Raw genomic sequence first — 27,974 nt, 5'->3', positions numbered from 1 at the left:
ATTTAAATTTTAAAATTATTAAAGTGGTTGTTATTAATTATGTATTTTTTTTGTTAACAAAAGCCAAGCTTTTTCTACAGCCACGTTCGTTTTTTTTATATTAATAATAATAATAACTCTTTGAAAAGCATTTTTTAAAAAAACTCTTCTACATCCACGTTTTTAAATTTTTTCTCTTCTCTTTTTTTCTCGTGTGTGTAGAAGTGTGCAACTTTTCTTACTTTTTTTCTTTTATATTCTAACAATATTACTACATGATAATAATAATAGTAATAATAATAATGATGATAATAATAATAATAGGATTAATAATAATAATAGCAGCACGAATAATTGATTTTTTTTTTTTGAAAACGCGTTTCGTAGTTTAAATTTATAATAAATAGGTGGAAAATGTTATCCTTTTGAGGAAATTTCGACATTTCCTCCCTCTCTCTCTCTCTCTCTTCCCCTCCCCCTCCCCATCCTCCCCTCCCTCCTTAAAAAAATAATTGAAAAAGTTAATTATTATAATATAATAATAAAAGTTATTAATAAATGATAGGAAGGAATTGAGAACGGTATGCAACACACACGTTGATAATGAATTGCGATTGGTATCGATACGCCCCCCGTCTCCGCCCTCGCCCCCCCCTTTTCCGGGAAGAATCGCGATAGGGAGACAGGGTTAAAATAAGGAGATGTAATATCGTGGGCGGGGGTGAATGGGAACGATAGAATGAGATTGAGAAGGTAGGGAATGAGGGATTGTGAGACGTGGCAAGAAAAAAAAAAGAAATTTTTCCCCCGATTCTAATACCACGAAACAAAAAAATTCCACACTATTATTATTATTATTATTATTATTATTATTATTATTTAAAAATGACTATATTTAATAAAAAAATAATTTAAGAAAATGGAAATAATGAAAAGAATTTTTTTTTTGTCGTTTTCGTCATCGTCTGGCTTCAATCCCTTTTTAACACAATCAATATTGATTGAAAGAGAGAAAGAAAGAAAGCAGAAGACAATTTACCATAATTTCCTTTAATATTTATTATCTTTTGTGTGATTGCCGCCGCCCAAGGTATTTAATTAGTTTTTCACCTTATCAGTGACTGTGTGTGTGATAATGAAATTTCAAAACTTGTCAAAACCATAATAATCCTTTTTTTTCTACGGTATCTAACTAGAATTTTCTTTTAAAATTTTTGTTTCTGGCGGGGGGAGGGAAGGGAGGGGAGAGGGAATAAAAACAAACAAATACGTTCCCGTTTTAACGACAAACGGGATATAAAACCGTAAATATTCGTAACGAAACTGGCAGGTACGTTGGTCTTTTGGAAATTGTAAAAATGTCGGTAGGGAATACGAAAACGATTTCCGGTCTTACTGATTGTCGTGTCAGAAGAATATTTAAACACCATTATTTTCGAATATTTTTTTTTTTTTTGAAGATGTCGAATTGAAACGTTGAATGAATCCAAAACTTAAAAACTCCGAAAGGTATAAAAAAAAAAATAATAATAAAATTTTCGTGACTATTAATTAAGTAATAATAATAATAATAATAATAATGATGATGATGATGATGATGATAATGATAATAATAATAATAATATTAATATTAATAATAATTTAATAAATCAAAGAAAAGCAAGAAAATTATTAGTGCAAAAAAAAAAAAAAACAATTTACCCACGCGATTATTTTCAAAAATTTTTTTTTTACTCCTCACTCTCTCTCTCTCTCTCTCTCTTTCTCTCTCTCTCTCTCTTTTTCTCTCTCTCTCTCTTTCTCTCTCTCTCTCTCTCTCTCTCTCTCTCTCTCTCTCTCTCTCCCTCTTCCTCACTCTCTCTCTCTCTCTTCCTCACTCTCTCTCTCTCTCTCTCTCTCCCTCTTCCTCACTCTCTCTCTCTCTCTTCCTCACTCTCTCTCTCTCTCTCTTCCTCACTCTCTCTCCCTCTCCTTTGTTTCTCGTCTTTTTTTCCTCATTATCATAATTTCTCTTTTTTTCTTCTCTTTCTTTCTATTTCCCTCATTTCTTTTTTTCCTTTTTTCTATCTGTATCTTTCTCTGTCATTCGCTCTTTTTCTCTCTCTCTTTCCTTCTTTCTATCCGTCCCTTTCTTTCATTCCTTCTTTTTATCTGTTTCTTTGTTTTTTTTTTCTTCCCTTCCCTCTCTTTCTCTTTTTCACTTCCTCTTTTTCGCTCTTTCTCTCTCTCTCTCTCTCTTTGTCTTTGGTAAAATACGAAACCTTGAAATAGATAAATAAATAAATAAATAATAATTTGATGATGCAGTAAAAACTCCTTTTGCTACGGTTCAAAGTAAAACAAACAAAAAAAAAATTCAACGATTCATTCATTCATTCATTCTATTCTTTTCTTTTGTTATCTTTGTATAAAAATATATAAAAAACGAACAAATCGATAGAGAGAGACAAAAAGAGAGAGAGAAAGAGATATAAAATTAGTTAGGATTTATACACATAACAGACAAACACACACGCACGCACACGCACACATAGAAAATTAAATCCGACGGAAAAATAAATAAATAAGGAAACGGTAGTAGTAGTAGTAGTAGTAGGAAGTAGGTTTTACGTATGGATAATGAAAGGAAATACGAGAATGTTATTCATGATAAGAAAAGCATAAAGCAGAAGACGGGAAATGAAAAAAGGAAAATTAAAAGGGAGAAAACATAAAAATGAAAACGGAAAAAATAAAAATGGCGAATATTTTTACAATTAACAAACTCCATACAGAAAAAATTTTCTTTTACTTACATTATATAAAATAATCCCAAATTCTTTTTTTTTTTTTGTATAATTAACATTTTAATTAACGTCTTTTTTATTTATTATAACATTGTTCTTCATTATTATTATCATTATTACTAACGTTTTAATATAAATCAAATAAGGTTTCACAGAAAACAAAAAAAAAAGAATAATAATAAAAACCCCCGACATTAATTATTATTATTATTAATTGTTTCAATGAGATTTCGTGACGTTTTTAAAAATTATTTTATCCGCATAATAATAATAATAATAATAATAATAATAATAATAATTTAATAAATTTATAACGGTTTTTAACGAAAACACACAAATGCGGGGTTTAAAAATAAATTCGAACGCGAGAACCGTTACGTTTAAAAAAAATTGCAAACGTTTGATATTTAAGTTGGCAACGCTTAAATGCGGCGACAACAATTACGACTAAATACGAAAAAAAACCGGACACGTGATTGGGTGGCGGAACGGAACGAAGTGGGATGGGATTGGTTGTAACAAAAAAACCGTTAAAAAGATTTGAAGCGTTCGTTTAAATAATAATAATAATACCATCCGAATTCGCGAGTTTTTTTTATTTTCTCCGCCATTTTATTTGTCATATAAAGTCAAATAACGAGAAAAATTTTCCCCATCGTCGCGGTTTTTTTGATGTTTCCTTTCTTTCTTTTTACGAAATGTGCGAATAACGTTCGCCATTTTTAAAAATTTATTTATTAACGGACGATACGGTAGCCATTTTATTATTTAGTTTGGAATCCATTTTTCTCTTTCTTCTTTACATTATAAAATAAACATGTCGAATTTAAAATAAAATCTTTTTTATTTTTATCTTTATTTGTTTACACTTATCGTGTCGTTAGATAATAATAATAATAATAATTTAAATTTTCCATTAGTATCATCATCATCATTATTATTTATTAATATTGCGTAAAGTTTAAATATTTATTTATTTATTAAAAAAAAATAATAATAATAATAATAATTTTAAATAATTTTGATGTTTAATTTTTTCCTTTTTTTTCAATAATTTTTACCGATTAATAATAATAATAACAATAATAATCGATAAAATCAATAATTTCCCCTCCCTCCCCTCTTCTTCCCTCTCTCTTTCGCTCTCCCTTTTCTCTCTCTCTCTCTCTAAAGTTTTAATAATTTTCAAAATCAAGAGGGAAAGAAAAAAAAAGGAAAAAAAATTTTTTTTTTTTTTTTTCTTTATCCTTCGGGCTCTTTTGAGAGAGAGAGAGAGAGACAGAGAAAGAGAGAGAGGGAAGGGGAGAGGGAGAGAGAAAGAGAGATATTTCATAGGATTCGTATGATTTATTAATAAATTTCATAATCTTTTATTTGATTTTCCCGTTTTCGTGACCATTTTCTTCGTATATCCGGTCAATTCTCTACATATGATGCCTACGGAAAAAAAAAAAAAAAAACGTTTAAAATTGTCGTCGTGTCACTAGAAAAATCAAAAAACTACTACTCGTACTCCTACTCGTACTCACTCGATTCGATGGGTGGTAATATTCCAGAATGTTCTTTAATCGTACGATTCCTTGAAAAATTTTGACTTTTGCTCCTTCCGACGTTCGAATTCGTTGAATTTTTACATTTTCCAAACGTTTCTTTTTTCCCCCTCCCCCCATCTTCCCCTCCTTTGTATATTTTATTCTTTTTCGTTTTCTGCATGTTTTTAAACGTTCCCTCGGGCGAATCCCCGCAACTCGACGTGGATTTATAAGTGGAATTTCTAACATATTCTCCTGGTAAAAACGACGTCGTCGACAACGACGACAACCCGAACGGTTTAGGACGATTCAAATTAATTTTTTCCAAACCACCCCCCAGTTTAGTCATAGGCGGCCTCTTGTAAACGCATCCCATTTCCCGTTTAAAATCCCTTAATAATTTATCATCATCGTATTCGACGTAATAGGGATTTCGTTGGTAATCCCCTCGGTCGTGGTAATAGACGTCGTCATCGTCGTCGTCGTCGAAATCGTACATCTTCGTCATCTTCGTCGTTTTCGTTCCCGTTTCCCTTTTTCCCGTCATTTCTCTAAATTTTTTCAAACGCATCAAATCGTTTTGTGACGTGTCACGAGCGTGAATCTCACCCCTTTCCAACCAGTAATTATTTTTATTATTTATTTTCGGTAAATTCGAACGGGATCGTTTGTACAATTCGTCGAATCCCGAACTTTTCCGTATTTTTTCCAAATGCGCTCGATAACTTTCGTTCGTATCCCCTCCCGACGAATTTTCCCTGGCAGTGTTACGTTGGTGTTTTCCGGAACCAAAGTTTTTCTTTTTCGAATTACCGACGAAAACATTTCTCTTTTCCAATATCGACGTCAACAATCCTTCGTATCTCTTGTCGATTTTCCGGGTCATTTCGAATGGTTTTATGACGTCATCGCTGAAACGTCCATCGCCGCATTTCGACTTTTTCGATGATACCGATTTTTTATCCGGTTTTAATCCGATTGTTTCCCCGACGGGTACTTTCAAATCAAAATCCGACAAATCGTAATCCCGACGACGTGAATTCGCAATTAATTTTTTAACGTCGAAAATATTATTTTCCGGGGATTTTATAAACTCGTCATTTTTTTTATCAAATTTTTTTTTTCTAACGAGAAAATCACGATCGTCGTCGTCGCCATCGCCATCGCCATCATCATCGCCACCGCCATCTCGATTCGCCTCAGAATTGTGAACGTCGTCCATTTCCCACGAATCAAATATTTCGCACAGCCTTTTTTCAATATCATCGAAATTTTTTTCTTCATTTCCGGAAGTCGATGATTTTCCACGTTCGTAATACGATTCCCTATCGCCGTTTGGAAGAACAATTTTATTTTCATTAATTATCCCTATTATTTTTTTATCATTTAATTTATTGTCATCATCGTCGCCATCATCACCCCCACTCCCACCACCACCACCACCATCATCATCGTGACCGTTATTAATATTTACATTATTATTATCATCATTATCGTTTTCGGTTTTAAACGACGAATCATTTTCTTTATTATTATTATTATTATTATTCGATGACGGCGATTGTAAATCGGATGATGTTGTTGTTATTTCAGTTATTTCAACTCCGCCATTTTGAACGTTTTCCCATTTTGAACTTTGATCTTGTAAACCATTTTGTTTTTTCAAATTAAATTTTGCTATCAATCTCTCGACTAATTCGTCCACGACTTTTGTTTTTATTTTTTCCCTCTTTTTTTCAATATTATTTAATTTCAAATGATTTTCTAACGTTTGAACGCTTTTCTCATCGTTTTCATCCCCATCTTCCTTTTCCTTCTCCTCTTCCTGTTGTTTCAAATCGATTTTAGTTCCTCTTATGCGAATATGAGGAAATGATTCTCTCCATAATTTACATTCTTTTAACAGAGTCGGATTTGTCACGTGTTCTCCATCTTCTTCGTATAATGTTTTTTCAATGGCTTCCCATTGTTCGTTGATTTGATTTTCACTTTTATTTAATTCCTGTAATCAAATAAAATGTAATAATAACAACAAAAACAAAAACATTATGAGACGTTCAAACACGTCATGTCACGTGATATTATTATTATTATTAATAAAAAAAAAAAAAAATATATAATTTATAACCTTATTCGATCGATTTTCGATAATAATTTTATTCACATTTAAACAGAAAAAAAAAAAAAAACAAAAAAAAATTTACCATTCAAAATTTTAAATAAAAAAAACAAACGGACTCCATTTTGTTATGTATTTTGTCACATGGCAAAAAAAAAAAAACAAAATTTTTAAATACAAAGTGTGTTAATAAACAACAACAAAAAAAAAAAAAAAAAACAAAAACAAAAACAAATGTTTTATCATAATAGTTATGATGAATGACAAACGATTACATCATAACATGTTCGATATTAGATTGAAAAAAATGTATTTGCAACATGATAAGGTGAGTTTCGAAACATTTCAAATTTATTTTAATTCGAGTTCATAAAACTTTTAAGATAAAATGTCATTTTTCTATTAACAATTTGGCAACAGGGTATTTATAATGAGTTTGATGAAAAATGAACTATAACCTGAATCGATATATATATTTAAAATTTTAAATTGTGTGTGTGTTCGAATGTTTCGAGTCAAACACATCATATCATAACTTTGGGATGTTTTTATTTTTTATTTTTTATGTAAAAATTATATCAATTGTTAACTTATGTATGTTCTAGAGATTAAAATAATTACAATTGATGAAAAAATATCATTTTTAAGGATTTTATCGCTTGATTCGATATCAATTTAATCGAACTTACCAAACTTGTAAAAGAATCTGTTAATGAACTACCATAAGAATCATCGAAACTTTCATCTTCACCATTCGATGAAAAATCATTTGCAAGCATTCCAAATGGAGAAGAAGGTGATGACAAAAGAAAAACATTTGTAATAATTGAATTTATAAAACATTACTTTCCTTATTTACTAACTTTGGTTAATTCAACATTTACATTTTATTTTACATAAAAAATAATAATAATAATTCGTTAACAAAAAGAAATTTGAAAAATGAACGATACGATTAAACGATTAAACGTCATATTTTCTTTTACCATATTTCGTTTTATTTTAACGGAAAAAAATTATTTTAAAAAAATCTGAAGGGATTCCGTACCGATTTCAAATCCAATTAAAAATTCGATCATGAATAATTAATTTGAAAACTAGGGTAAACCCTAGGGTAAATGAATCGAAATTAAATCTTTTATAATTTTCAAACGGTTTCTCATACTCGCGCCATTTTTATTTATTCAAATTATTAATATTTAATAATTTTTAATTTTTCCCGCCCTCATCGAATACGTTCTGTTTTTATTCATGATTATTCAATTTAAAAAACAACAAGTTTTGTAAATTTTTTCTCTTTACTTCCGCATATAAAATGTTTACAAACAGTTGCCAACTTTTGAAAAAAAAAAAAACGATACGATTCAATTCGAAACGTTGCATTTGTTCATCATTAATTTAACGTTTAAATAATATTTTCGTTTTAAAAGTGTAATCATCGTCCTTTTATTTCTCAATTTAATAAATATTTTAGGATGTACGTAAATTTCGTTTGCGAAACGTGTTTTCATTTTTATTAATATAATAATAATGATAACCGGAACCATTCAAAGGAAACCGGAAATACGTAATATCTGCCAACTATTTTTTTTTTTAGTCACTGTGAAACTTCTTTCAAGTCTTCGTGTTGTTGTCCTTGGTATGTGATCCATTATATTTTAATTAAAAAATATTATTTATCATTTATTCCTAAGTTTCGATTAATTAAATTTTAATTTATTACGTTTTTATTTTTCACAATTTAAAATTTTATAACGTTAAATTATTATTTTATTCACATTTCGAACGGTTTAAAAAAAAATTATATATATGTATCTTTTTTTTTTTTTTTTTTTTTAGAGAAACACTGTTTAGCTGAGTCATAACCTATTTATTAAATTCATTATTTTATTAATTATACGTAAATATGTCGGAATTTGAGATTTGATTTTCGTTTTTAATTGTTAAACATGAATTACTCTTGATAATTTTAATTATTTTTCGACGTATATTCGAGTTATAATTTGATAAATGTACGTTTTTTATTTTCAGAATCCAACTTGGGTAACAACGCCTTATCATGTTTATTTGGGACTGGTTCACAGGAGCATTAGGATATTTAGGTGAGATTTTCATTATTATTATTATTATTATTATCGTTTATGTTAAAACAAAATGATGATTCCGTTATAAATAACGTTTAAGATGAATGTAATATTGAATAATCATCATTGTGTCTTAACTATACTCATTCGCTAAGTGTCATGATGAATGTTTGTCGATTTAAATAAAATTTTTTGACATTTTTTTCTCTTTTGATATTTAGGGTTATGGAAAAAGTCAGGAAAATTGTTATTCTTAGGATTAGATAATGCTGGGAAAACAACTTTATTACATATGCTGAAAGATGATCGCATAGCTCAGCATGTGCCTACATTACATCCAAGTAAGTTTCCTATTATAAATATTTTTATATCGGTTTTGTCGATTTTGATAATGAAATGATTCCGATATGGAAAAATTCTTGGAGAGCAATCATGATGAGTCTGTGATAATAGTCACAACATGATTAACTGTTTACATAATTAAGCATGAATATATATATATATATATATATATATGTTGGTTGTTAAATAACGAATAACGACAAATAATAAATAATTTTCAATATGGTGGTCGTTTCGAACATTTTCAATATGGTGGTTGTTTCGAACATTTTCAATATGGTGGTTGTTTCGAGTATTTTCTATTACTACAAATGTTTCCTTTATTTTTTTATTTTCAGCATCAGAAGAACTATCAATAGGAAATATGAGATTTACCACCTTCGATCTTGGTGGCCATCATCAAGGTAAAGTCCTCGTCATATGACATTGTTTCCAGGAAATGGAAAGCGAATGAAATTTTATCATTTCGAAAACATTTTCTGAATTCGCTTTACATTGCATACAACATGGCTGTTATGATTAAAAAAAATTGTGTTTGTTTTTCCAGCGAGAAGAGTTTGGAAAGATTATTTTCCAGCAGTAGATGCAATTGTATTCTTAGTCGATGCTTGCGATCGTAATCGATTCGTCGAAAGCAAAGCCGAACTCGATTCGTTATTGACGGATGAACAGTTGGCCAATTGTCCCGTTCTCATATTGGGTAATAAAATAGACAGACCGGGTGCCGCATCAGAAGACGAACTTAGGAACGTGTTTGCTCTTTACGGACAAACCACCGGAAAGGTAAATATAAACAAACAAGCAAACAAACAAACAAAACAAACAAAACAAAATTTCGTTTCGAATTTAAACGTTTTAATCCTGTCGACGTCATACTTGTGTAATTCGTTGTTTTAATTGTATTTTTCACACCTTCCATTAAAATTATCCGTGATTAAGTCGGGTCACGTGATTCGTGACAAAAAAAAAATTCCAAAGTTCTGCAATGGAGAGAAAAATAATAATAATAATAATAATATGATGATGATTGTAATGCGCGGAGTTGTTTGCGCGTGTGTTGAATTTTTTGCGTCGAATTATTTGAAATTATTATTATTATTATTATTATTATTATTATTATTATTATTATTATTTGGAATTTTTACGTATGTTTAGATGATGATTGTTCGGTTGTAGGTTTTGCACCTTGTAAAAAGAAAGAATCCAGTTGTTAAGGTACGAAATCGTACAGCTAAGGACCAGAAGTCCTTGATAACTTGCTAAAGAAAAACTGGAAGTTGAAGTTTTTTTTTTTTTTTTTTCGTTTTTTTTTTGCTGCCATTTAACGCCGCGAGGTGTAATAATAATAATAATGATAAACGAATCCGCGTATCTCGAATGAATATTAGAATGCCGGATTTCGGGCGGTAAAAAAAAAACGAGTCGGGTTCGAATCCGGAATCTTCTTATATTTTTTTTATTTAATCCGGGATTTTTCCCACGGCCGCCATTTTTTCCTTTCCGCTATTTTCTCTTGTACGGTCAAATCGCGACGAATTCAATTGAAAACGAATTTAATTATCATCGCATTACTGTTTATTATTATTATTATCGTCGTCGTCGTCTTCGTCGTCATTATTATTTACATTAATTACGAACGTGGAGTCGATTCTTCGAGTTGCTTGCCTAAAAATAACTTTTTTTTTTTTTTTTTTTTTTTTTTTTTTTTGATTAGGTTCAAGGGCGTCGTGAATGATAATATCCCGATATCGTCCGTTAATGTTATTATTATTATTATCATCGTCGTCATCCCTTTTTTTTTTTTTTTGGTTCACAGGGCAAAGTACCGAGATCGGAAGTTCCAGGAAGGCCATTAGAATTATTCATGTGCTCCGTTTTAAAGCGACAAGGTTATGGAGAAGGATTCAGGTGGTTAGCCCAGTACATTGATTAAACGTGATCTTTTATTATCATTATTATCATTATTCTCAATCATTATTATTATTATTATTATTATTATTATTATTATTATTATTATTATATTACAAAACTTATAAAATGATGCTATTATTATTATGATCATCATTATTGAAAATAATCGCAAATGGACAATTTATGTTTTTATTATTATTATTATTATTATTTTATTTTTTAAAAACACATTTTCGGATGGTTCTTATTATTATTATTATTATTAATGATGATGATGATGATGATGATATTCGTTCCGGGTTTTTTTTTACGGCGATTGTTTTGTTTTGTTATTGGAAAGATCGAAATCGTCATCGTTGTAATCGTGTTCGTCGTTATTATTATTATTATTATTATCATTATTACGACGTCCATCCTTACACGCGGGCACACACACACACGCGCACGTGCGATATTATTTGGTAAATTCATCCGGGATTGAGAAACCTGGAGTTTTTTTTTTTTTAAAAAATCGATGAGGGGATCATAATTATTATTATTATTTTATTAAAATAGAATCATCCGGTTGATTTCAAATCATTTTTTTTTTCTCTCTCTCTCTCTCTCTCTCTTTCTCTCCTGGAAATATGAATTTTTTATCCTTTTCTTTTTCCCCCCCATTAAAAAATATTAAATCCATCATCGTGTACGTAAAAATGTATTTAACGGTACTCACAAACGCACATATTTGGTACGTATAACAAGTTACGTGTCATTAACGACGACGAAAAACTACCATGACGTCACATCGAAGTTGTTATTATTATTATTATTTTTATAGTTCACGCTACGAAATATTTAAATTAATTTTTTTTTTTTAAATACCGTATATATATATGTACATAAAATTTTCCAAATTGTGATTATTAAGGTTAATAAAAAAAAAAGGATTCCATTACGAATACATAAAATAATAATGATGATGATGATGATGATGATTTTTAAAAATCCAAATGTTTAATATTTTGATAAGGTTATCACGAATGTCGACGGGGAAAACTCGAATATTACATTTAACCAAAAAAAAAATTATTTTTTTTCGTGGCATTAGAAAATACTTATTAGTAATTTATTTAAAACTCCGTACCAATCATTTCGATAACGACGATTTACACAAAAAAAAATTATCATTATTATTTAAGTAGACGACGTCGCCATTTTTTTTTTCTATATAATCAATTATATTGGTCGTCGTCAGGTAAAAAAAAAAAAAAATGTCACCTCACTATTTAATATCATATTCACGTTTAAAATTACGATTTTGTTTTTAACAAAATGTAACTTCCGGTTATTCGATACTCGAAAATTCCTCGAAATACCGGAACTACATCATCGTACATTTTGGGTGCGGTTGTTTTTTTTTTTTTTTTGGAATTTTCCTAAATTTTCTTTTCCTTTTTTAAAAAAAATTGAAAAGGTCGAAATGTTAAAAAAATGAGGCGCGTACCTAATAATAATAATAATAATAATAATAATAATGATAAAAGTGTGTGTGAGAGAGAGAGAGAGAGAGAGAGAGAGAGAGAAAGAGAAAAAACGCACCTGAATTTACTGACCTAGAATTTAGACGTGTTAATAATTACGTTAAATTTTTTTTGGTAAGTTTTAACGTCTTTCTCTCATCTCCCTTCCCCCTCTGCTTACTTTTTCCTCATTTTCCCCTACCCCCTTCCCCTTTCCCCATCGGGTGTTTTTAACCGTTGAAAAATATATCACGTGATTTGACAATTTGGTCGGAAAAAATTTTTAAAAAAGTTTACAATTATTACTCTTTATACGATTTTTTTTTTTTTTTAAATTTTTTTTTTGGTAATTTTGGCGCGAAATTTTTTTAATTTTGAAAAATTAGAACCGGATGTACGTCATCAACCGGAATTTCAAAAAGTTTCCTTCGGTCATGCAAAAAATAAATTTTTTTTTTTTTTTTTTCCGCGATGTCAATCACGAGTTGTTGTTGTTGTTGTTGTTGTTGTCGTATCTCGCTCTGATTATTTTTAAGTTTGTCTGCAACCACTTCACGAATTACGTTTTTGTTTTTTTATGAAGTCATGTCAGTTGTTTACCAAACCGTGATAAATAAATTTTTCGAGTTCGAGTATTTATATCGAACGAGTTTTGTAATTTAATCGATTCGCTGCTGTTGTTTATACATAAAAATTTTCCATTTTAACTCCCTCTTTCCCTTCCTCCTCTTAATTTGCCGTCGTCTGCTTTCGTAATAAAAACAAAAGAAATGAACGATTTGAGTAAATTCGTGCGTGGATCTAATTTTTTTTTTTTTAATCGCTGGAAATGTCATGGAATGATTTGACGTGGCACCAACTTTCTGGATAATTATTTATTTTTTTTTATATGAACCGATAACTTTGAATAACTATAATATATATACTTTTTATTATTCTCCAGTCGAATTATTATTTTTTTTACTTAACACCCATCCGATAATAATAATAATAATAATGATAATGATAATGACGGTTTAAAGTGACGAAATTTTTACGTTTTAATTTATGAATCAGAATTTTTTTCCGTTATTCCGTTAATAACTGGAAGAAAAAGAAAAAGGTTATCGATACGAAAACGGATTTTTTTTTTAAACTGGAGAAAGTTTTTGCGGTGATTTTTTTTTTTTTTGGGGAGCGGTACTTAAATGAATGAGAAAGAGAGAGAGAGAGAGAGAGGTAAAAACGGTGGTACGATATGAAGTGGAAGTAGATGAAGATGAATGAAAGAAAACCTCAAAATAATTTTAAAAAAAATTTTTTTTTTTTTTTCCATACGTCGATACCTTATTAAAAATATTAATAATAATGATGATTATGAAAAGGGAAAGTTTTTTTCCAGGAATGTACACGTCATCATCTCCATCATCATCATTGTGGAAATTGTTTTTTAATCTGGAAAGGAATTTTCGAAGGGTAAGTGAATTAATTGGTTTTAAAAAAAAAAAAAATTTTTCTATCAAAAAAAAAATAAATAAATAAAGAAGTGGCAGCAGACAGACGACGAAAAATAAAAAATAAAATTAGGCTACAAACGTGAACCGAATTCCTTTACAAGGTGTATAACTGTAAAGCGAGAAATTAAAAACTTATACTACTGTCATTCGACTGCACACCATTTGAGCACTTTTTTTTTTAAAAATTTTAAATTAACGGTTATCGATTACTTATAACGTCGCGGATTAAAAAAAACTTAAAATTCATCATCATCATCATTATTATTAATATTATGAATTTTTATTCTACCGCCACCGACGTTTTCGTAATAAACGATGCGTTTATAAGATTTTAATTAAAACGCGTTTAAAAAGTGTGAACGTCTCCTCCGTCCGCTTGAATTCATCGTGCGAAAAAAAGTGATGATGATAATAATGATAAAGTTTCTTCTGCCACGACGATAAAAAAAAAAAAAAAATTTTTTTTAATATTTCGATCGATAATGTCGATGCCAACAATTACAAAGCAAATCGCAGAGGTGAATGAATTAATACATATATCGAGGGGAGGTGGGGTGGAGGTGTGTGTGGGAGAGAGAGAGAGAGAGACGATCTTAATGACCTTGAAATTGATTGTCTTATCGGGATTTACTTATTGATAACGAGGGGATGAACGATGACGTATGATTTTTTGTTTTGCGAAAATTTTAACGTTTCGTTCCCTCAACGTTTTTTTTCTATTTCGTGGGGAGGGGGAGAAAAATTTCGAAGGGGAGGGGAAAATGAAGACTCCAGCATCTTCTCCAGGAACTCTTTGGGAAATGTCCTTTTCGGGGAAAATAGGAATAGGGAGGAACAAAAGGTTTCGATAATATTTTTACGGTCTACAAGCGGCTGAACGTAAAAAATTTTCATTTGAATATAAACCGGAAATGAAAATTTTTATCAACGGCCGCGCATTCGAATACCAAAAATTTTATTATTATTATTATTATTATTATTATTAAAAATTTCGACGAGTTAAAAGGAAAAGTGCGCACCATGTTTTTGATTTAATCGTGTAAGTTAAAAATTTTTTTTTTTAAAAAACATAAATTTCATCTCCTTCTCATCATTTTTGTTTGTTGTTTGTTTGTTGTTTGTTGTTGTTTGTTGTCGTCGTCGTTGGTATTTTTATTATCGTTTTTAAAAAAAACTTTTTTTTTTTTTACTCGCTTTCGTTAATTACTTTACACGGGATTCCTTTTTACGTTATCCATCGTCCCAGTTTTTTTAAAAATAAAAACTCGTATCGTGGTACAAACGAAGGTAACAACAACAACAACAACAACAACCTTGCAACAACCTTGAATGCTGTTAAGAAAAAAAAAACAACTTGTACGATGTTTCTCGTTTAGTGATCAATTTTTATTCGTTTGTAAAATATTTTAAAATTTTTAGGCCGATGCTAGGAATGTATGCCTGTGCGTGTGCCTGTGCGTGTGAGCATGCGTACGTGTCAGCAGACTTTGATAAACAATCGTTAATCGATACATTTCCATAGATTTAAATCTCATTCGAAATAAACGTTGTTTGTTTGTTTAAAAAATTAAAATATTACATTCACGATGATGACTCTGCTACCACGACGACGATGACTAAAACGATAATAATAATAATAATAATGCTACATATATCATTTGACCCCTTTTCTTTTTTTTTTTTTCATTTATTTAATAACTTTCTATTTGGGCATTTTTTTTTTTTTCTTTTCCAGCTGATTCATTCACGAATAATTTTTTTTTTTTATTAAAAATATTCAAGTCATGACGTATATCAGGTACTTCTCGTTATTATTATTATTATTATTATTATTATTACATTCAATTTTTTTGTTCCACGGTATCCGTGCGTGTGTGTGCGTGTGCGTGTGCAATTTCATTTTAAACTTTCTGTTAAATTTAATTAATTAATTAATCGTAATTAATTATTTGGGGTATTGTGCCCCAAAAAAATTTTTTCTTTTTCATTATCAATCATCATCATCATCATCATCATTATCATCATCATCATTATCATCATCATTCTTATCATTTAATTATTTTTTTGTTGTTGTTGTTGTTGTCGTCGTAAATGTTCGAAATTGAAATGAAAATTGGTTTACAATTCATTTTCCTTATTATTATTATTATTATCGTCGCACGGACGTTGTGACCGTTACAAAAAAATTATTCTTGTTTAGCATTATTATTATTATTATTATTATTATTATTATTATTATTATTGTCATGATGGTGTGACAATTTAATATGCGGTCGGTTTTAATTTAATTTAATTTTTTTTGTTTTGTTTTCAATGTCAAAATTCAAGTGAAATTTTTTTTTAAACTTGTCATCATATTTTTTTTGTTTAATCGTCATTATTATTATTATTATTATTATTATTATTATTATTATCACTTTTCAACGAGATTTTGTGTGAACTTGGGTTTCTCCTTTTAAATTCCTTTAGAATCTTCTTCGAATTTTCTTTTAATGAATGAGGCATGGACCCCACTGCTTTCCACCGGAAATGTTTCTGTTTTTACTCCTCACATCCTGGCTGTTCCAGTCTTTTGTCCGCTTCTTTGGCTGTCTGGTGTTTTTTCCCGTCGGTACGGATACTTCAATTAACTTACACCATTTTTTGGAATTATGTCGCAGAATGATATCCGGTTTGTTGGCTGGCACAGTTCCGTCAGAGCGTGGATTTGTTGATCATACAGAACTGTGCATGGACCTACTGTCGTAACCGGGCTTGGAATGTGGTTGTACCACTCCTTGGGTAATCCATCCATTCCATATTCAAATATTCCAACGGAGATATTGACAAATTTTATTGCGCCTCTCTAGGTATTCGTGTTTTGCCAATATCGAACTACCGGAAATGAAGTAATCGACTGTTTCCGACTGCGATTGGCAAATTCGCCACATGTCATCATGGCGGACTTAGAGAAAGCCTGGTCTCGTGCAGCTGTTATAAACGCTTCCGTTTCAATTTTAAGTTTTCCACTCCGTAGCCAATTGTGCGTGCTCTTCTTATCGAACCTTTTCAAATATTGCCCATGCAACCTTTCCTGTTCCCACTTGCCCTTTACCTTCTTCTGGGATTGAGCTTTGCTATCATAACTTCCAAGCTGCCTTTCCTCCAATTCGTTTTCTTTCTTTTCCTCTACTATTTGCCGTACTTTTTTAAGAACTCTTCTTTTCGTAATCTTTTCCTCCATTACCACTATTTAGGCTAAGATGAGGCGGTGCTGTTGATGGGATTCAATATATTTCCCCATCCCGACAATGGCATTTTGGTACGCCCAAGTTCTATTTGGCGTAGTAGGCTCCTTCCCCCATTTATTATTATTATCATCATCGTCGTTATTACATTCCGCATGCTAAATAAATTTTTTAATAAACTAAGATTCTAATCCCACGTCATGTCATTTCCTTTTTAGATTTTACCACTCATCGACTTTTGATTTAACCGATTTATTTTGTTCTCCCACGTATAATTTTATTTTTTATTTTTCCAACATTTCGACAAATTTCTCTTTTTAAATAGAAAAAACTTCTTTTGTCACAATTTTATCGGTTTCCGGTTTTCTTTCCTTCTTTTTATTATTATTATTATTATATTTACATTTAATACTTCCTTTTACTTTCTTATTAAGGATTTACTTTTAAAAAAAATTTTTTGTTTCGCTTTCAAGGTTGAATAATAATAATAATACCGACTTACTTAATTTAGTATAAGGTTTTTGAACGAAGGAAACAATTGTCTGTCGTTCAAGGGTTGTTAAGAAAACAAAAGATTTTCTCCTTCATCTTTCCAATTTTCCGACAGTAATAATAATAATAATAATAATGAAAAACTTAAAAATTTTCCCTTCCTTCCCCACTTTTCCACCAATCAATCGATTTTCCCCTTAACTTATTTTTTTTATTAACATCCACCGATAAACCGACTGGAGAAAATTTTTTTTTTCCCACCCCCTCTCCCCCATTCAAACTTCTTTTATAAATTTAAACAAACGAACAAACAAACAAACAAACGAATAAACAAACAAATTGCTTACATTTTAAAACGAGCGTCACATTGATGATGGACGATTTAAATTTACGGTTTTATCCATTTAAGGTTCGAGGTCGATTTTCCATTTTAAGCGACAACGTTCATATTTTACCTGAAATAATAATAATAATAATAATGATAATAACAACCGTGTAAAATTTTGATTGATTAAAACAATAACCCGGTTTTAAAAAAATAATTTTTAAACAAAAAAAAACTACGAAAAAAAATGAATAATAATAATAATAATAAATATTTAAGAACATACATAATTATTTATTTATTTAATTATTTGTTGCAGGATTAATAATAATAATAATGATAAGTTTTTCAGTTGGGTTTTAACGTAGAAGAGGAAGATATTAAGAGGAAATTACGTGATATCGATAACATTCAGTCAGGTAAGGAAAAGAGAGAGAGAGAGAGAAATCGGCGGTACTTTTTCTCCTCCTTCTCCCCTCCTTTTCCCCCTCCCACTCCCACTTTCTTTCCCCACCGTTTTTATATATCCAACTCCTGTTTTTTTTTAATTTTTTTTGATCCTAAGGCATACTTATATCGAATCGTTGACTCGTACCACGACCATCGTAATAATAATAATAATAATAATCTCGTTTCTCGTATTATTAGTGTTATTTACGTAAAAAAAAAAAATAAAAATAAAAAATAAAAAAACAAAAAAAAAAAAAAGACAGTTTTGTGTTGACTTTCATCGAATGCGAACAACAACATACTCGGGTCATCGGATTCTGAACAAAATTTTTTTTCTTTTTTATTTATTTATTTATTTATTAATTAATTTATTGAAAAGTGCGGATGTGCGTTAGTTAAATTATTTATTTATTTATTAATAATTTTCTTTTCGAATTTTTTTTTTTAATTTTTTCGTTCAAATGAATTATTTGAAAAGGTAAGTTTGCAAAAAAAAAATAATTTTTTTTTTTTTAAATTTTTTTTGAAAGAATATTTCGTGACGTAAATTATAGCGCTATAAAATAATAATAATAATAATGACTGGAGACAATAATAATAATAATAATAATAATAATAATAATAATAATTTTCGAATTTGAAAATTATCATCATCAAAAAGAATGAGAAGGGATTCAAATTAATTTAATTATTTGCGATCGTTTCGAAAACCGGATATGAATTTTTTATTTTGAAATAATAATAATAATAATAATGATGATGATGATACGACGGAAAGAGTGCAGACGACGGAAGGGGGAGGGGAAATAAAATATCGGAAATCAACAAGCGGGGGAAGGGAGAAAGAAGAAAAAAAAATTCCGATTCGAATTTTATAATTTTTTTTTTTTCAAATAAAAATAAACGTCGCGATTTTTTGTCTTCTGCTACATAAATAAAAATGATAATGATAATAATGATAATAAGAGAGAGAGAGAGAGAGAGAGATAGAAAATTTGATTGGTGTTGAGGAAGACGCCTTCAACCGGTAACAAGGCCAAGGTTTAAAAGAAAGTGGATTGTCACGAAAAGAGGGCTAAAAGTTCAAGACAAACCAAGGTCATAGAGTGTATAAACACGCACGCAAACGCACAAACGCACAAACCCGCGACGTTTCCATATTTAAATAAAAAAAAAAAAAAAATTTACGTCAAAAACTTTTATTATTATTATTATTATTATTATTATTATTATTATTATTATTATTATTATTATTATTATTATTATTATTTTGTAAATGACACGATAATTATTATTATTTCAAAAAAAAAAATTTTTTTCTTCCTTTTTTTTTTATTTTATTTCTATTTACACGTTTATATTTTGCCAACTTAAAAACTATTTGACCTGGTTTTTAAAAAAAATTTTTCTTTTTAAAAAGTCGTCGTTAAAAAATCGTTACGTTTGTCATTATTATTATTATTATTATTAATTCTTTAACCACGTCGACTACTCGCGAGTTGTTTGCATATAATTAATACTTAAATTTTTTGACTCGCGCGAGTAACGAATACGACGTTACCGTTCGAATTCAAAAATTAATTAAAAAAAAAAAACGTTTGTTCGTTCGTTGTGTTTGTTTGTTTGTTTGTTTGTTTTATGCGTAAATTATTAACACATTTTTTTTTCTGCTCTCATTTCTTTCCCACTTTTTTTAACGAAAGCTTTTTTTTTTTTTTTTTTCTAATTTTAAAAAGAACAAAGAGTTTTTAATTAACAAACTACTAACCCCGAAATTCAATAATAATAATGATGATGATAATAATAATAATAATAATAATAATAATAATAATTTCTAGGTTGCCAAATCGGTTTTTTTCTCAAATTTTCTTCATTTTCCATTTGAAAATTTAATAAAAAAAAAAAAAAAAATTAAATGAAGCAGCTTTACGTTGAGAAACGCGGCGGAAATGATAATTACGAGAAGAAGGAAAAAAAAAAGACGTGGCGCCAGATATTTTGATTTTTAATAATAATAAAAAAATTCTCGTTTAAACTGCCAATTTTTTTTTTTTCGGGTCGATTATTATAGCGAATCCCCGGAAGGGATTTTATTTTTTTTTAAATTTTTAGTTTTGCCTTTTATAAAGTTCTACTCTTAACTTTTCGCCACGTACCTGAATTATAATAATAATAATAATAATAATAATTTCACCGGAGTTTTTTTTAATAAACGATGAAAAAAAATTTTTTATGATAAGGAGGAGGAAAGTCGAAAAAAAAAATGGCGCTAAATTTTTTCTACGGTTTTTTCGTAAAATAATAATAATAATAATAATAATAATAATAATAATAATAATAAAGGAATGATTTATTTCTTACATACCTAAAAAAAATTTAAGTAGGTTGTGGTAATAATAATAATAATAATAATAATAATTTAAACGCGCATTCCTACCCGTCGTATCCGTCGCTTCCTACGAAAATAAGGAAGAAAAATAACAAAATTAAAATAAATTAAATATCATCGTTAAATTCTAACTCCACGTTTTTTCCTCCTTCCCTCTCCCCTCCCCTCCCTCCTCCCTCCTCCCTCTCCCACTTCCCCGCCCACTTCGTATCCAAAAAATTTTCAAAAAAAAAAAAAAAAAAAAAAAACTTATGTTATCATCATCATTATTATTTCTTTTTTAATGGCTTCCGTTCGTAGTATCATCCCTCGAAAAATATATTATCAATAATTATAAAAAGGAGAGGAGGGGGAGGAGGATGAGGAGGGGAAAAAATATCAACAACAAAAACAAGAAAAAAATCAGGTTCGATGAAGAAGAAAAATTAAAAACAGCTTTTACTTGTTATCGCGCAACCGAGATTTCAAGGTCAAGGAGGTAACACATAACCGAAAAAAACCGTTATTTTTCAAATGCGTTAGGGGTCACGTTAAAAAAAAAAAAAAAAAATTTAGATTAATTATTCGTAAAACATATAAATCACTCTCGCGTGAAAGGATTTTCTTTTATTATCATTATTATTAATTTAAAAACAATGCGTCGGAAAAATTTATCATTATTATTATTATTATTATTATTATTATTATTATTATTATTATTATTATTATTGATTAATTGGTAAAACGAAACTAATCAATAAAATCAATGGAAATGTTGCAAATTTTTTTTCCTTTTTTTTCCAGGTGAAAAAATGGAAGGTAATGGTATTTTTCACTTATTTGGATTATTATTATTATTATTAATAGTCGATTTGACGATCGTTGAATCCGCGGGACAAAATAATAATAATAATAATAATACGTCGGAAATATTAGTTAGAAGATATTTAAATTCTAGTACGAATGGAACGCCGGTTTCGAAAATTTTTAAATTAACCGCCAACGGACAGGAAGAAGTCGATGAACCTTCGTTCATTTTAAAATCCGATACTGTTAAAGTTCAATCGGATTCTAATGGGGATAACGTAAACGTACTTAACAGAGTAAAAAAATTAGAATTAAAGGATGGCGAAGAAAAATCGACGGAAGTTCCGGTTGGAAAATTGACGGGTACTAAAGTTCCTCAAAGTTTTAAAAACGTAGAAAGCGGTAGGGAAAATGTCAAAAGTAGATTATTTTCCGATGATGATAATGATGATTTTACAGGATATGTCGATGATGATAAACGTCGACATTATTCGGTGAAAAGATCAGACGATGAATATTTTAATGACGAATCCGTGGGTATGCCGAATAAAAAATCATCGACCGCTCCTCAGTCGGGAAAAGAAGAAGATAGTTTTTTTAGCATATTTGAAAGTTTGTTCGGAAGTACCGATGAAGATTCTCAAATAAAAAGAAAAACAATATCCGAAGATGAAGAACCCATTTTTAAAGATGCCGACGATTTAAATTTAAAAGAAAATATAAAAACCGTTGGGGATTTATTAAAACCTATAAAACCAGCTGAAGAACCCGAACCGAAAACTAAAAATACATTTCTCGTACAACAAAATGATGATGATGATGATGACGTACCGGAATTTCGTATCGTTAATAATTTTCACAACAGTCAATCCAACAGACACGGGTATAAACCCAACAGCAACAGCAACAACGAGGGTAAACCGATTTATCACAGTTCGTATAGACCCATGACGGAAAAACCCTATCAATCGTACAAACCTCGCCCAACTAGCGGATACGAAGATTACGATTTAGAAGAATTTCTTGATAAAAAAGTTATCACACCTCCACGTGAAATATATTCTCCGCCCCCTCCTCCTCCTCCTCCTCTTCCGGTCACACCTATACGTAACACATTACGTCCTGTCATCTCAACAGCAACGACCACCACCACCACTACCACTACTACCTTTAAAACTTCTCCTAAACCTACATACGAACAAAAGTTAAAATTTCCAAGCATACAAAAGAAAAATGATTATTTTAATAGGAATCCATATGATAAAACAACCGAAAAACGATTCGAAACGGAAAGACCGTCGACAAATTATTTCAAACAACCGGAAACAAAACCAACAACAACTTATTTCAAACAACCGGAAACAAAACCGACAACTCAAAAATCCTACACGGTGAATTCGCATCAAAATTTTATCGAAACGAAAGTGAACGAAGTCAAACCGCCAAATGTACACGATAATCCAAACATTTATAAACTTCTTAACTTGCCCGTTAAGTACAGTAATAAAGACACGGCTATACCGTTAATATCCTCTTCCTACGCAAATACTAAAATTCAAGGAATGGGAGCATATAAATACGAAAAAGGTAGCAATGGAAAATACCCAAATCACAAATACGATACAAGTGGTGGTGGTGGTGGTGGTAGTAGTGAGAGCACAACGAAAACGCCAAATTATTGGGCAACGAAACAAACGGAAAGTACGATTAAATATAATGCGGAAGGAACCGTGACGAACAAACCGTATTCAGCATCTATAAAAAATTCCGGAAATTATGTATTAACAACCAGCGATTTAGATGGAATTAATTTTAACGGTATGCCTTTAGGTTTAGGACCTGCATTAGGAAGTTACGGTTCGAAGAAAAAAGTTGATGAAAAACCACATATTCAAACCGTTTCACCCGCAGCAACCTCGACTGTGACCTATAAAGATACGGCGATACAAAAAATTCAAAGTAGTAGCACGGTTAAAAAGCCAACGACTACAACAACAACGACAACAGAGAAAAAACAAATCGTTACAGCGAAACCAACGGAAAAAGTTTACGAAAAAAATGAAGCAGAAGATTACGACTACGATATGTTTCCGGCAAAAGTAGAAGAATTAAGACCACCCGGTCAAAAATATTCACCGCCTGTTAACTACCCACAGGAAAACTTTAACAAATATGAATCGGAATATAAAGAACCGATAGCTACGGGAAGTGAGCAAGAATATGAATATTACGATTACGATGTTGACATTTCGACGACACCTCCTTCTTTGACGACAGTGAAAAGTACGACGCCGACGACGACGACGACAACGACTACGACAACTCCATCACCTAAACTAAAATTAAAATATCCAAATTTGCCCAAAGATATTATTAAATCACGTCCTACAAACGAAAAGGTAGCTGTCGTTGTTCCATCGAAAAATCATAATTTTTACACGGTTAATTACACGGACAATAACAAACAATCGACCGTTTCTGATTCCACTTCAAAAAAAGATTATGATGCTCCGTCAGTGACGATGACGATAAGAACTACAACAACAACGCCAAAACCTACAACTCAAACAAAACCGACGGATGCTACAACTTCTTCGACTACTACGACAACATCGAAACCTGCAGAATCGGATTTTGTTACAAACGTTAAACAATCAACCATTGAATTTTATAGGCCGAATGTTGTTTCTGCCAAAGAACCGGCTCCGGTTTTCGAAAAATCCCCACAGAATGATTTTACGACAAAATATTTTTCTGCTTTCACTACGAATAAACAACCGACGGTTGAATCGACAGTGGTACCTATTACGGTACCATCTAAAATACAAGATTCGGAAGAGCAACAGAGTAATGTTAATGTTGTGTTGGTACCTACAAAAGATACAAATAAGAACAAGGAAAGAGTCGAAGAAAAATTTCCACAATCCACCGTACCTCCCAGACCCGTACGTCCTACCATTTCGAAAATTCCAGAACCTATTCATTCTAACTATCCTGGATACACGACTGAATTCACAGTAGGAGCCGTTCACGGACACGTAGGAAACACTCAAATTCAAAATTTTGGAGGAGGCGCTCCTCTACATCAAGGTGTTTACGTAGCTTCGTCACTTCCAGCGAGTCCTTATGATGATGATGAACCTTTTAGACCGATTCCAAAACCGTCAGGAATGACAGCAAGTTTTCAAGTGGTAAGTTTTTAAAGAACACGTGATTTGTTTTTTATACTAAAACCGTAAATAATCGATAACTTTCACAGGTTCACGAAGACATTCCAAGACCACCAGAAAGTAAACCATTGCCTAACAAAAGACCATTACCAGCAATTCTTTCTTCTCAAAACGTTGATCATCACGAACCGCACGATTTCATTCCGAGTCCTCAATTTCATCATCCAGGAGAATCGTCGGCTGGAGTTGGCATACGACCCGGAGATGTAGACTACGATTTCGAAGGAATTCAAACAGAACCGAAACCGGGACAATACGTAATATTTTCAAAACCTCAACTAAATCCAGAATTAAAAGAAAATCAATTGAAGAAAAAACCGGAATTGAATAACATAAAAGAAATTGTTTCAAACGTTCCTCATTACCAGGACAAGGGAACCAGGTTTCCTCAAGAACCTCAAAAACATGTTATATTCAATCCGAAAGAAGGACAATTTTATCAAAACGGTCCGGTACTAAAGGCTCCTGTATTTTCGAATAAACAAGAATTGGGAAGGCCGATATATGGTACTTTACCGGATAAACCCGATGATGAATTACCGCTTGAGTTAGTGCCACCGAAAGATACGCAAACAGAAAAAACATTTGAAGGTAATTTCGTAGCACCAGAAGCAGAAAACAAAGAAAGTACAATCAATTACCCGAGACCGCATTGGGAAAAGAATGGAAAACCATCATTTTTACTTAATACGTCACCGAACAAAAATGATTTAAATCGATTACCGCCACCGCCGCCGCCGCCACAAATTGCACCGACTTTAATACCGCCTAGCAGTCCTCCGCAACGATATAGAAGACCGATTCCTCCCATGATGGCACCGATTCGTAAAAATTTTAACGAAGCCTCAACCAACATTAAGCCAAAGCCAAACTTGCCAAATATTTTGCCACAATTTAGACCGAATACAAAAATCGGTAGCGGTCCTTACCACAGACCACCACCCGGATTTATACCCAATAGAAGAAATGGAGTCAATCGGTATCACGATAAAGAACACGGAAATTTTCCATATCACATTCAATACCCGGATAAGGAGGGGCCACCGCATAGAGATTATGAAATGGGAGGACAGGAAATCGTACCGAAATTCATAACGAACAGAGGAAAACTTCCTTCTGAATTATGGACGAATCACGGAGTTCAAAAAAGATTCGGTCAAACTCCGCAAAATTTCCACGGGAAATTTGAATTTTCTCATAATCCACCACAAGGACCAAAAGTATTACGAAGACTTCAAAGAACTCCGGTTACGACACTACAAATGCTCAAACACACACCGGGAGTGAAAACGCAAAAAACTCAAGTTACCAGAGAAGAAGATGACAACAACTACTACGACCATTCCTCATCATCTTTTCTACCACCATTTTACAACACGTATAACGAACAGAAAAAAGATGAAGAAAATATTTACATTGTTTATCCGGCGAAACCTCCCCAAAAAATAATTCCGGATAATTCAAAAATATTCATAGTTGAAGATTCGAAAAAAAATCAAGAAAAATTTTTTAATTTTACCAAAGTCGAAGAACAAAAACCATTATTAAATCCAATGAAAAAAGGAAATGATGAAATCTCTCAACCGTCGGACCGTGAAAAAACAAAAGAAAGTGAAGTAAAAGTTAAAACCGTTTCAAATGATAAAGCAGAAGAAGAAATGGAAACCGAATCGGAAATCCTTGTTGACAAATCACACAAAGTCAACGAAAGAATTGACATGAATTTACATTTGCAAAGTAACAATCAATGGAACGAATTGAGGTCGCCAACAAACTCTCACAAAAATCATTATAGATATTCATCAAATGAGGAATCGAATAAGAAAACCGAAGAAAACGAAAGCGTGCAATTGAATCCACCTAGCGAATATTCAACATCGATAGCAGACGATAAAGATTCAGCATTCACATTGGGTGCAGTCATGCATACGATGTCAGATGGGGGTCAAAGAAAAGGTCAAGTTTCAAACGTGCCCCTACACAAAAATGATAAAAAACAAATTAAATTAAATGTTAACGAAAGGATTTCAAATGGTAAAATAATAACCGTTTCCATGCCTTTAGACGTTAAAAAAGAACGTGATGATGATAATGATGATGATGATAATAAATTAAACAAAAGTGGATTCGATGCACCTTTTCAAGCAAGTTCGAGTGTTAATTCAAATAACACATATACAAACAATCAAGGATGGACTGTTGTTAGAGGTACTACGGATGAAAAAATCGAACCGGAAACGGAAAATATAACTACTCAACCCTCTACGACAAAATTTAATTTCGATAATTTTAAACCTGAATTAATCGGAGGGTTCAAACCACTTTTTGAACTACCCGCACAACAACAACAACAATCCGAAGAAATAAAAAAAACCGTTGTCGATAAAATGACAACGGAAAATGATAAAAAGACTTCAATTACGAGATGATAAACATAATTAAACAATGGTAACTTATAATAAAATTAATTTAATCGTCGGTTACTGAAATTCGAACTGATAATTTTTAACGTACGTGGGACAATTTTACCGGGGCAAAGTTTTTTTTTCCTTTTTTTTTTTTTTTTATATATGTGATCATCCTATATGGGAAAATATTATTTATGATTTTTTAGTTATTAATTGCGGTACCTGATAAGAAAATATATATTTATAAATATTTTTTAAATGGGAATTATATTAGTTATGGTTACTTTTAATAATAATATTAATAATATCTTTTATTTGTAAGTTTCTGTTAGAATTGTATTATTAAGATTGTTCGATAAATAATTTGTAATGGCGTCGTCTTGCTAAAATATTTATTATTATTATTTTACGAATTATTTTATATGTAAATAGATGATAATTAGTTGGAAAAATGTAAACCTTTTTTAATAAATATATAAATAAACTTACTCTAGAACATTCCAGCAATTTCTTTTCTTTTTATATTTGAATCAAATAGGTTAGGAAGGATTTCTTCTGGTGAGTTTTCGTTTTTCATCGTTAAATAAAAAAACTTTGAAATGTCACACTTATAAATTATATAATTCAAATAAAAAACACTTCGAAAACGACATTATAGTAAAACACATCAGGTATTACTTTTTTTTTCCGTTAATTTTAAAACAAAAATATAAATAAACGTCAGTTTTGTTTTTACCGGTTTTTTTAACTTGTAATACTAAAATCAAAATGGCGGAAATTATTCTGTTTTGATGGCAGTATTGATTACCGAGTCGGTAACGACTCTTACTAGTTTTATTTTAATGAAATAAATTATTTACAAGTTTTTCTTTTTTTTTTTTTTTTTTTTTTTAATTTTTTTATGTTTATGGACGTC

The 27,974-nt window shown here is 30.6% G+C and overlaps 3 protein-coding genes across 3 annotated transcripts; 2 read left to right on the top strand and 1 right to left on the bottom strand.

The window, feature by feature from the left end:
- Positions 1-4,125: 4,125 nt before the first annotated feature.
- Positions 4,126-7,195, bottom strand: Phum_PHUM596700 (S-antigen protein precursor, putative; the record flags this gene model as incomplete). Its single annotated transcript, XM_002432617.1, has 3 exons — positions 4,126-4,202; positions 4,295-6,299; positions 7,106-7,195. 3 exons carry the CDS (start codon positions 7,193-7,195, stop codon positions 4,126-4,128), a joined length of 2,172 nt encoding a protein of 723 aa, XP_002432662.1.
- A 1,251-nt stretch (positions 7,196-8,446) lies between these two features.
- On the top strand, positions 8,447-10,881 carry Phum_PHUM596690 (GTP-binding protein SAR1B, putative). Its single transcript, XM_002432616.1, has 5 exons — positions 8,447-8,518; positions 8,722-8,841; positions 9,181-9,246; positions 9,390-9,625; positions 10,659-10,881. The coding sequence occupies exons 1-5, from the start codon at positions 8,476-8,478 to the stop codon at positions 10,773-10,775; spliced, it is 582 nt and encodes a 193-aa protein (XP_002432661.1). The 5' UTR covers positions 8,447-8,475; the 3' UTR covers positions 10,776-10,881.
- Positions 10,882-21,425: 10,544 nt separating this feature from the next.
- Phum_PHUM596680 (uncharacterized protein) lies at positions 21,426-27,079 on the top strand (the record flags this gene model as incomplete). The annotated part of the gene is made up of 3 exons (XM_002432615.1): positions 21,426-21,432; positions 21,481-24,611; positions 24,680-27,079. The coding sequence occupies 3 exons, from the start codon at positions 21,426-21,428 to the stop codon at positions 27,077-27,079; spliced, it is 5,538 nt and encodes a 1,845-aa protein (XP_002432660.1).
- Between the last annotated feature and the right edge of the window lie 895 nt (positions 27,080-27,974).

The sequence above is a fragment of the Pediculus humanus genome, genomic scaffold (assembly GCF_000006295.1).
Source record: "Pediculus humanus corporis 1103172108315 genomic scaffold, whole genome shotgun sequence".
Classification (NCBI taxonomy): domain Eukaryota; kingdom Metazoa; phylum Arthropoda; class Insecta; order Psocodea; family Pediculidae; genus Pediculus; species Pediculus humanus.
The sequence above is the reverse complement of the archived record's forward strand: the minus strand, read 5'-3'. Positions and strand labels throughout refer to the sequence as shown.